Source organism: Plectropomus leopardus, chromosome 22 (assembly GCF_008729295.1).
Source record: "Plectropomus leopardus isolate mb chromosome 22, YSFRI_Pleo_2.0, whole genome shotgun sequence".
In the NCBI taxonomy this organism is placed as follows: Eukaryota; Metazoa; Chordata; class Actinopteri; order Perciformes; family Serranidae; genus Plectropomus; species Plectropomus leopardus.
In genome coordinates this window covers 11738312-11750093 of record NC_056484.1, presented here as the reverse complement: position 1 = coordinate 11750093, position 11782 = coordinate 11738312, and the positions used below count along the sequence as shown (strand labels likewise).

Sequence of the window (11782 nt, the reverse complement as noted above, 5' to 3'; positions counted from 1 at the left end):
ATATTATTGCAGAAGTACCCGACAAAGATTTTATTTATTTATGCACTTTATAATTTATCTGATAAGGACAAATGTATGAAACATCGCTTCATATGTAAAATACAAAGTTGATGCAATGCATACAGGTCTCTAGTCAAGGCTAATTACAAGTATCTTCACAAGTGAACAAATTCTGACATTACATGTGCACACGTTTATATTTTCAAACTTTTGCCTCTCAGCAGAAAGTGCAAACAGAGTTCAGCCTACGGTCAACATATCAAATAGAAAAGAACAGTATGCAGAGTGAGATTACCGGTGCATGAGTCATTCATTCGACACACTTTTATTCACGAAGAAAGATCTGACAGACGAAGACAAAGAGAACAATTAGACATATTTTTTTTAAAATAAACCATAAAAACTACAATTAATAATATTACCATTAAAAATAGTGAAGTTATTCTTTTTAAGTAAAAAGCCACAAAGACCACATGTTGCAGGGATCATACAGTAGCAAGCTTCAGCCGTCCTCAGTGGGATCATATGAGTGTGAAGGCAGCAGAAATGATGAAAGCCAGCAGAAGCACAGCTGAAGTCTCTTCAGGACGAGTGGACAGGTTTCGGTCTGACCCTGAACACAAAGAAAACGAAAAAATGCAGGTCAAATAAACATTTAAAGTGTAATTATGATACAAGAGGTAAGGGGGTTGAATAACGCTCTAAAGTAAGGTTAAATTTTGGCAATGGAAAAATGCCATGGCCATTTCACAGGGGACACTTGACCTCTGACCTCAAGATATCTGAATTAAAATGGGGTTTTATGGGAACCCATGAGTCTCCCTTTAAGCGATGTGCCTACTTTATTCTCGTCCCATGCAGTTTTTTTTTCTGTCATTTGATTCCTAATCAAGACAATCAGGTAAGAATTGCTTCACCTTGTCAATAAGGACCACGAAAGTGTTTTGAAATGCAGAATAATGGCATTGTGAACGTGAATAAGAAATTTGATTAATCACAATTAACTATTGGTATTCTGCGATTAATCGTAATTTAAAAAAATATCGTTTGAAAGCCCGAAACATTATGTACATTAAACCATTTTATTGCTTATCTACCTTTTATTTGTACAGTCTTTAAGACTGTCGCTGTCCTCCTTGAAGCGGTGTTTTGCGCCTCACACTTGAGAGTGACCGATTTAAGCGGATAATCCACTGTCAGCTCGATCACGTTGCCCCTCACAGTGTGACTGCCCATTGACGACACGAAGCGACAAGACGGCAGACATTCAGCAGTGCACACAAACTTGTACGTTTTTGCAATTTCTATTATGTCGGTGCCATTGATTTGAACCTTTGATGGACCAGCTAAAAGAAATAAAAGTAAAGACTGATCAGAAAAAGCTACTACTTGATTAAAAAATACCAATGTTTCACGATTCTCTATTTGTTAAAATAAATAAATAAATAAACAAATATTGAAAAGTGAAAATGTTCTTTTCTGTGAAGGGTTTTCAGGGCTGTGACAAAATATATTCATACATAAATAATTGTATGATTAAATGCTCAAATAAATGAATACACAGGTAACCGTATTGATAAATGTTTAAAAAATAAATAAATAAATAATTACACAAGTCGATGCTTAATAAATATAAAATTGTACAATAAAATGCTTAAAAAATAAATAAATGTTATTTAATGCTTAATTGTCACCATAAATAAATCACAATTCATCAAATAAGACAGTCGATAAATAAATGTTAAATTTATTTGTGAATTTACTCATATTTATTTATTCACTTAAAATTACATACATATTTAGTAATGAATTTATTAAAGCATTAAATTTTATTGTTATATTTATTTTTAGCATTTATTTATATAGTTATTTATTTATTTTAGCATTTAATTATATAATTATTAATGCCTTTATGGCCCTAAAAACCCTCCATACTCTCCAAGTTTAGGACCTTTCACCCGACGTGCAAATATATGAAGCTCTTGACTCACATGTAATAGCTAGCTATGTTTCGAGTAGCAGCGACAAACAGCCCAGACACAGTATTGATAGCTTTGCAGATGAGAATTTTGGAGTTGTCCATCTCCTGAGGAGTGATAGAGATAACATTTCCTTGACTTCCTATCCACGGGCCTTTATCGGTCCTCCAAGCGTAGGAGCAAGAAGGCCGACAGTAGGCGTGGCAGCTGTAGGTGTGGCTCACTGACGGATTCAATAAATCAGGGCCTGTGATGGAAACATTTGCTGGTCCAGCTGAGGTGAGGAAGACAAATACATTAGAAGGGAAGCTCTGTATGCTATACGTCAATTAATATTAAAGCCATGGTACCGAAGTCTTAAAATTTAGAAATCAGCTTTCATTACCTAACACTTGCAGCTGCTTTGTTGCCGTGGCAGTCACCCCTGTGTCGTCATCTGTGGCCGTACATGTCACTGTTAAGGCCTCCATCCATCTGTAAACAGTGAAGGCGAGCACGTTTTCCTGACCCTGGGCACTCTGTCCATCCATAGACATAGAGTAGGTACACGCAGGGCAGTTGGCATCACACATAACGCTGCTGGGCACTCCCACAGTCACGTAGTCCGGACCGACAATCTGACAGCTGAATTCTGAGGATTTATGAAATTCTTCAGAAAATGTCAACATTTGTGAACACTGTACAATTGAGACAGTGTCTTTGTGTAATTACGGTGGAATATATCACAGTGAATCTTTTAGTATCTGGATGTTATAATTGATACAGGTAGAATCTTTAATATAGAATTTATTTTTAAAAAAAAATCAAATTTCAGGTACTCGTGTGGAGCATTAACAAATGCACAAGTTTTAAAGTCTTCATTCTGGCTACTTGCATTAAAGCACCAATGGGTTTCGACCCTCAGGTTTTCATTAGGGTTCGAGTTTGTTTAATTTTCCTGTGTTTTTTTTCTTGATTTTCATATGATAAAGACAGTCATCGAGCACACCACCACCTCATTCTCACATTGATTTCATTGCATGTTTGTTTTTTAACGTAATATCACTTACCCTGATCATCATCATCTACTTCATCTGGGTCATCTGGTTCGTCTAGTTTGTCACCATCTGTGGACAGTACTGGCTGAAGGCCTGCACAGTCAATGAAGATATTTCATTAGTAGAATTATGCATCAAAGTCCATTCTGGGCTTTGAAAATATATCTACAATCCCAAAATACAATTTAGGGTGGGAGGGGGGGTAAGTCTGCCGTGGGGTTCTGGGGTCTGAGTTGGTCTGAGTTTGATAACTTCACATCTCTAGAGGGGTCACCAAAACTTCACTGGAGTCACAAAGCTTTCTTGATTTAAAGGATGCACGAAAATGTTTTTATTTCAGCATTTATTCATTTCTATGCAGAAAACTGAATGATACTGTGATTTTTAAAGTTTATATTATTATTTAAGATTTAAGATATATATATATATATATATATATATATATATATATATATATATATATATATATATAAAATTTATTTTTTTATTTTTTTATTTTCACGGTAAAGTTCAATGTTCATGGAACAGTGAGACCTGAACAAAAGCACCTTCAGCACCTTCACTCTGCTAAACAGCCTTGTTCTGCATTAGAAATGTTCGAACTTAAAACAACCAAAGAGATAATAGAACAAGTACAAAGTGTCAGGGAGAAGAAAACTATTAATTGTCCCAAAAACGCCTTCTATGTTTTAAAAAAAATGATTTAAAAAAATCTCTGAGGCAATATTCACACGAAACAGTCTGCTCAAAATTCATCCAAATCACTTCCTGCAGTCATTGCGTTCACTATATGGATCAGTTATGGAGTTTATCAGTTGTTCTGAGCTGTTATTGTTATGCATTGAACTCATACTGAAAAAAAAATGTTAGTGTGTAGTATTACATTTCATTACACATTTCATATGTGTAGCTGAGTAAAAAGTATCATATTTACTTCAGGAGGACCAGAAGCATAACATAGCTTGAAATGGAAAAACTTAGGTAAAGTACAATTACTGCGAAAGTTTACTGTAGTTTGTGATCCATTACATTTATAACAGGTAATATATACACACACAAGTACAGAGTTTTGTAGTGAAAACACAAAAGCCATTGAAATCAGTATGACAGCATTCACTCACTGTGACACAGGACCATTTTATCACAACTAAAACTGACTCTCTTTGCATCTTGTACTATTGTCAGAGAGAAAATATTTGTATTACCTGCCAGAAACAGCAGCAACAACAGTCTGCTGAGCTTTGACCGTCCTCGGTTTTGTTTAGATATGTTGGTATAATCCATTGTCCGGTAAGAATGTGAAGTGTTCAGCCACTAGGAAATAGAAAAGTGTCGCTGCATCGTCAGACCCCAGGAAACGGCTCTAATCAGATCTGAGAAGAAACATATCTGCCTTCTTAGTCACTCTAATGAGAAATGCATTGCTCTTATATGATGGCAGATCAAAGTCCACGCCACAGCGGTTAAAATGAGGTTTCACCCTGAGTTTGCACGTCCCTCGTCAACAGAAAACTACTTTGGTAAATCTTTGGTGAGTTTTCCAGATGAGATAGAAGTACGGAGCAGCAACGCTCCCGTCTTTGGGCTTCTGGCTCAGAGCCACTTTAAGGGAGTGTTTTGGCAATTGTAGGATGGTGTAATGCTTTGGAGACTGATCCAAATAGGGACAGGCACAGGTCTGACCACTGTGAAAGTGTACATGTCCCAAACAAAAAAGGATTTCACATTGGAAAGCACATATATATACAACAAAATTTAAAATGACATTGTCATAACTCAGCTACAGAGATTAAAAACACATCCGCACATGATAATAAATCATTTGTGGGACCTGCAGTGGTGCAATATGATGTATGATGATATTCACTTCTGCATTCCCAGCATTCACCCTGGTATTTGTACAATAAGTGACCTCGCCCATAGTTCCACAAAAACGTCACTATCAGAATAAATGATCAAAATGCAAACAGACCAAAAAACCTGCTACATAATGGATGGACAGACTTCAAGGAAACTTTATCAGTACGACTTCAAACAAGCTGTGTATGGATCTGGCACACACACACACACACACACACACACACACACTAAAACACAACTGAGCAAATCACATTTTTTGAAAGCCATGAAACTACAAAAGACTGCTATTACTTTATTCCTACACAAATAATCAACAAGAAAATCACATTTTTGGGTGCAGATGTGTATGTTTGGGCATATGCAATTTCCTGTGTATGTGTGCGCAGTGTGTGTGGTCTTAAAGTGACGTCTCTCTGGAGTCCCTGGGCGGCCTGAAGGTCAGTATCTCTGTGAAAGTGTGACCTGCACAAAAAAAAAAGAATAATGCATCAGCTGTCAGCTACATCATGTCTGTGTCCTACCTAGGCGTCAGGGTTTAACATCTTAAACTTTTCTTTCATGAAAACGTACATTTCCCCCGTTAATTCTCTTCTTCATGTTAAAAGTAGCATCAAGTAAATCTGAGATCTTCAGTGACCTCTTCTGACAAACAGCAGGTACTGTGACAACACAGCTTTAAATTTCTCTTACGCTTCCACTGGTCCAGCGGCAGGTCCGTGTTGTCCATGGTCTGATCATAAGGCAGCGCCTCAGTTTCCTCCTCTACATCTCTGAACTCGCTGAAGAACGGCAGCTCGAGCGCCTCCGAAGCACTCACCCTCTGCTCGGGGTCCAGGAGCAGCATCTTTTCCAGGATGCACACTGCTGTGTTGCAGATACACAAACCAAATTCAGCATGACAGAGTTTAATGAAGCATCGTTTGTGTAAACTGGAGAACGGAGATCAATTCATACCATTTGAGCTCGCTTTGGAGAAGACTGAGTGCAGGTCTTTTTTTGGGACTTTTGGTAAACTTCTAATGTAGTTTTTGGCCTGTTGAGAGAGGAAATTGTGAGAAGGATGTGACACTCCTCAGTGACAAACAAATGACAAATTACTTAAAGGGCACAAAACATGTTGGGGTCAGTGGTAGTGAAACAATGGCCAAATCTAATTCAATCAGTCATTATTTGCTATAAACATAAACAAAAAAAAAAAAAAAAAAATCCGACTTCTGGTGAAATACAAATTTGACAGTTTTCAGGCTGTTTTCTGTGTCTTTAATGATCCACCAGCATCTACAGCAGCGACGCAGAGTAACCCTAGAGAGGTATTCGAAGTGAAATATGTCAACAATTAAGCACTTGAGTCCAGGGCGGATTATGAGACAATGCAAAACCACCACTTCTCCTTCATAAAAGCTGGACACACAGACTTTGTTTTTGTTTGTGTCTCTTTGCAATCATTATGCATCTTTTGTAATTTTGTGTTCACTTGTAGTTGTTTTGTAACAGTTCCTCATTCTTTGGTATTTGCTGCCATTTCCCTTTACCCAACTTATTTTAGCTGAGTGTCATAATTCAAGTCTCTGATTAGAGGGTGATTTGGGTCACCTGTTGCACAGGCTGTGGGTGCTGACTCCTCATTAAGAATTGAGAGCAGCTTGGCGCATTTGGCCTTTGAGACAGTCAGGGTGTGAAGATTCACTTTCTAAGGGATAAGAGAGGTGGAAAAATGCACACTCAGGACATTCTGATGCTTCTTCAACCTTAGGAAGACCTTAGCAAATACTGACAGTCAGAAACTCTGTTATTCAGGCCCCTTTAAGGCTTTTGCTGTCCTGTTTTAGAGGGTTTTTTTTAAAACATGGGTGTAAGGAATATGAAAAAGCACCTTTCCACAAGATTACTTGCATCTGGGCAGTTCTGTTTTCCATGCAAGAGTTTTGTTTTCCTAACAATCACCCAACGCCTGCAAGCTTTAATTTCTTATTTTGTTTGTTGGTTTATTTTAATGGAAACACAATATAATCCCTACCCCTAAATATAAACATATTTAATTTTTAATTAATGAAACGTTTCTTCATTGTTGGCACCTTGTAAGATTAGTTTCTCCAAGTGAATATTTTCATATTATGTGGTTGGAAAACTGGTTCTCAGACTTTTGTCCAGCCAGATAAAGTCTGGGGAATCAGTTTTTCCATTTGGGGTTATTTTTATTTTTTATTTTTAAATTAGTCTCTTTTTAGTCTTTTGTGCATCTGAGGTCATTTTGATTTGACTTTATAGTAAAAAAATAAATAAATTCTGAAATGAGTCTTGTATTCCAGGACATTAACTGTTTCACACAAATACACACAAATACAAAAATATAAACAGCACTTTCCCAAACAACAAAATCATACAAAAAATGCTATGCATTAACACTGACATTACAAAAGTGGATGCAGTGCAACATATTACTCATAATCTATTGCATTCAGCGTTGGCCTCAGGCACACTGAGGTGGCTTAGAAGTCACACTCTGATTTCATAGATTGACAGACTAAAGAAAGAAAGAATTTCTCAACCTGTTCAGTCGAGTCTGTGAGACTCTAAATCTCCTGCATGATGGCAAAAGCTGATATTCTTTAAATAACATGTGAGAGGGATCCGACGTAATATTACCAGCCAAAGACAACATTCTTTCAGTTAAGTTTGGAAACTTGATTCAATCGCATCACCCATAAGCTTCTCTAAAAAAGACATGAAAATAAAGTGAAACTCACTATCAGAATGCATTGCAGCAACTATGAAAGCAAACTGACCACAGCCGCTGTTCTCTTCAAAGTCTAAGAAAGCAAACTACAATTTTTTGCAATCTCTATTCAGCTTTACAGCCAGTGAGTGTTTCATACAGTTTTTTATCCAGTGCATCAAGTGTATCTCTAATAGCAGTCTGCCAGTCTAACCCCTGGGTTCGACTTACATCTTGGCTCTGTAGCTTCACAACAAAGTCAGCACCTGGAGTTCCTGTGATCTTCATGATCTCTCTGAGCTGGTCCAGGTCTGGCAGTATCTGTGGTCAAGTATTAACTGTTGCATGGATTTGATGATTTGGACACATTATAAAATAGTTACATCTTACAGTTTTGACACAATCTGTGCACAACAGTTAAGGATACGATCATTTCCTTTGAACAGCGGCTTTCCCAGCAGCATCTCTGCCATAATACAACCTGCCGACCAAATATCCACTGCAACAGAGAGCAAACACTCAGCTTTCACATTATGAAACAGATCCCTTTTTCCCTTTTCTGCATGCTTGTTGACACAAAATGTGAGAAGAGTTTACCAGTTTGTGTGTAGTGCATCCAGTTGAGGATAACCTCGGGCGCTCGGTACCAGCGCGTCACGACATAGCCGGTCATTTCTGCGTCGGCCTGCCTCGCCAGGCCAAAATCAAGAATCTGAAGCAAAAAAAAGTAGAACTGTGATATGGAAATGTGTAGGTGTATGCAGTGTTCATGTCAAAAAGGCCTGATGTGAAGTTTGCGTACCTTTAGCTCACAGTCTGGGTTAATGGCTAAATTTCCAGGTTTAAGATCCTGTAGGATGGAGAAGTGTGAGAAAAAAGAAATCAAGTTAATGATAGATGTCATCAAAAGACATTTGTATTTTCAAATATTTTAAAGAAATGATAAACATAATTTTACTATGATATACTTCAATTTTAATCATATAAATAAATATTTCTGCTTCTTGAGACACTATTAGCAACCTGTGGCTGTTTTTCCACTGGCTTTTTAATTCCCAGACATTGGTGTTTTTTAGTGACCCATGGCTGCTTTCCAGCATCTTTAAGACCCACAAACATGGATGTTTTTAGCAACCTGTGGCTGTTTTCCCACTAGTCACAGTGCCACAAAAAGTGGTCGTTTTTTTACAGAGACATTGCTTTTTTCCCAGTGGGGATTGTGCCATTAAAACTGGGTATTTTTAACCAAATCATTATCTTTTCCCAACTATAACCATGGTTTAGTTCCCTAATCTAACCACATGTTAAGTGTCAAAGTATCTACAACATAAGCCTCAATATCTGTGGTTTGCAGAAGCGGTCCCATTCCAACAATTATTCTGAGTTCGATTGGGTTGTTAATGGACAGCGTATCATTCTGTCTACAGGCTCCCTGTGTGGGAATCAGGATGAATGGGATTGAGTGTGAAAAAGAGCAAGAACCCCACCCCCAAAGCTCATAGTCAGAAAGGCCAAAGTTCACGCACCCTGTGGATGATCCCTGCAGAGTGGATATACTGAGGACAGAGGAGACGGACAACATCAGCAATTTCAACTCACTCCAGCATGTATGAACCATAGTTGGTGGAAATTATAATATTTAAACCGTTCTAACAGAAGGAAACGAGTAACATGCAGGTATCTGTGCTGGTCGTGGTGTTCACCTTGAGTCCCCTCAGCATCTGATAGACAAGGAACTGCACTCTGTCCTCTGATAATCTCTCCAGCTTCATCAGCTTGCCGAGGTCAGTGCCCATGAACGGCATCACCAGGTAACTGTGGACAAGAGAAGAGGAGTCGTATCACAGCAGTGGGAGGAACGACCCATTTTATACTCAGCTCTCACAGAACTCACAAGTCACGCAGACGGTCCAATGAGATTTCAGCTGTGAAAACATCCAGCAGCCCAATTACCTGATCAGAACAACAAAAGCACAAATACAATCTGATTAAGATAACATTTACTCACTGCAGTTATTTTGTAATCAGATGTTGTAAATTCTTTTTTCGCCTTCAAGTCCTATTTCCTTCTACCTCAAAACCACAGCTTTAAAATATGTGCCCCTCTTTTGTCTTTTCTATGTGGAGAGCGTTATTACATTTTCGTGCTTCATGTGCTTGAGGAGCCGCAACTCTCTGTATGCCCTTTTGGCAAAAAGCTTGGACTGGAAGGGCCGATGAAGTTTCTTTATGGCCACCTGCATTCCCATCCGGCGGTCCCATGCTGAACTGAAACAGACAATATATAAGTATATTATGTATTTCATTAAACAGCTTGAACATCTTAATTTTCACTTCTAAAAACTCAAAGTCTATCACTTAAGGAATTTTCACCGCAGACATTTAATCATAAGGAGATCTAGAAGTTTAATTAACAGCATCTAAATGGAACACAGCCTCATTATTGATATTAATTACACCTGTGCCTTTCTTCTTGCTATGACAAGTCATAGAGTGATGTGAGAAAAAGGTCTGTTTGAGACTGAAGACAATATAGTGGTGCATTCTCTAACTCTAACTCGGGGTCTTTGACTTCTTCTAACAATGAAACTGGGGGGGTGGTTTTCTTTTGTTGACCCTCATCCATACAACACAATGCAAAGAGAGGCCCTGCAGAGCCAGCTGTGGATCCGCTGCCGAAACCAAAATATCCCACACAAGCAGGAGTGCTGCTGCAGGAATATTATAGTATACTCAAGTACAAGTAAAAGTACTGAGGGGAAAGTCTACATACATACCACAAGGTAAAAGCAGTCATGGGGGAAGTATTCAGATTCAGTATATCACTTTCAGTTTTCACATAAAAGTAGCTTACTAATACTGCACTATAAAAAAATGTTTACAAGTATAAGTCCCACTTTAAAAAACCTTAAAGTAAAAGTATGAAATCAGCAAAATGTACTTTACGTATTAAACATAAAATAAAAATTAAATTCAATATAATCAATCAAAAATAATTAAAAGAGAAGCTACAAATCCTCACATTTGAAAAGCTAGAACAATGAAATGTTTTGCATGCAAAAAATAGTTGCCAACTAATTTTCTGTCATCAAATCAATCAACTGTCTGTCAGTTTCAGCTGCACTTGTATATTTCATATGTTTAATGTGCAGAAATCCTGAATGTAACAGCAACTTTGTTTATTAAATAATTGTAGTGGAGTATAAAACACAGTACATCCCTCTGAAATGCAGTCCAGTAGAAGTATCTAGAAAGTGGCAGGAGAATAATATACTCAAGTGAGGTACAAGTACCTCATATTTGTACTTTTGTACAATACTTGAAACACAGTTACATTCCACCTCTGAGTTAAAGTGCTCAGTCTAGACATTGTACTTTTACCTCTTTGTCACCTACACTGGGAAAAGGATCAAAGTTTCTTATGAGTTGTTTATAAATTTGTAATATACTACCAGACTAAAAACTTATACAGGGCCCATGTGCGGAATGCAAATTAAAATACTGAAAATACAAAAGAAGAGTTATTTTTTTTGGGTGAGAGTGCTTTGGTAAATAGTCCTGGCTCCAATCAGCTGACACTGATCGATACTCTATTGAACAGTAAAACTGATGTTAAACTCACCACACAGTCCCATAAGCTCCTGTTCCGACCTGCTTCAGGTCCCGGTACCTCTCCGGAACCTCCCACACGGTTCTGTTTATCTCCTGCCGGTAGTATCCCGTCCTGGACCGCACAGCCATTCCCTACCGACTAGACAAGGCTGAGGTCAGGATGTGGGTCCACTCGACTCTAGCGTCAGGTCAGCTCCGTCCTCTCATGTGAATTAAAATGAGATTATTACTATTATTCTTTGATTATTGTAATTTCCAAATGCCCAAGACGCGCAGAGAAGAGTTTAGTCCGGCGCAAATTCCTTCAGATGAACCAGCGGAGCGCTTGTACGCTGTGAGGGGTCGCCAGTTACACCCCCAACACACACACACACACACACACACACACACACACACACACACACACACACACACACACACAAACTCTGCTGTTAGTCATGGCTCCGGTCGCCCAGGGCAGTCCATGGGTGTGTCTACAATGTGGGGAATAAAGCCACCAAACATCTGCCCACCCTCAGGTTAAAATACCACTTTAATATCTCTGTCAATATCCCAATAATGTTTCTGTAATAATCCTG

General features: G+C 38.2%; 2 protein-coding genes across 2 annotated transcripts; both read right to left on the bottom strand.

Annotated features, from left to right (window-relative positions):
- Positions 1–5064, bottom strand: LOC121961588. Its single transcript, XM_042511647.1, has 6 exons — positions 4222–5064; positions 3029–3109; positions 2365–2610; positions 1992–2253; positions 1098–1346; positions 1–613 (listed from the first exon to the last, which is right to left on the bottom strand). Exons 1-5 carry the CDS (start codon positions 4298–4300, stop codon positions 1268–1270), a joined length of 747 nt encoding a protein of 248 aa, XP_042367581.1. The 5' UTR covers positions 4301–5064; the 3' UTR covers positions 1–613; positions 1098–1267.
- A 108-nt stretch (positions 5065–5172) lies between these two features.
- mapk12b (mitogen-activated protein kinase 12b) lies at positions 5173–11502 on the bottom strand. Its single transcript, XM_042511142.1, has 12 exons — positions 11215–11502; positions 9731–9860; positions 9487–9545; positions 9296–9407; positions 9119–9148; positions 8395–8442; positions 8190–8304; positions 8020–8091; positions 7824–7903; positions 5831–5909; positions 5567–5740; positions 5173–5338 (listed from the first exon to the last, which is right to left on the bottom strand). The coding sequence occupies exons 1-12, from the start codon at positions 11331–11333 to the stop codon at positions 5274–5276; spliced, it is 1083 nt and encodes a 360-aa protein (XP_042367076.1). The 5' UTR covers positions 11334–11502; the 3' UTR covers positions 5173–5273.
- Between the last annotated feature and the right edge of the window lie 280 nt (positions 11503–11782).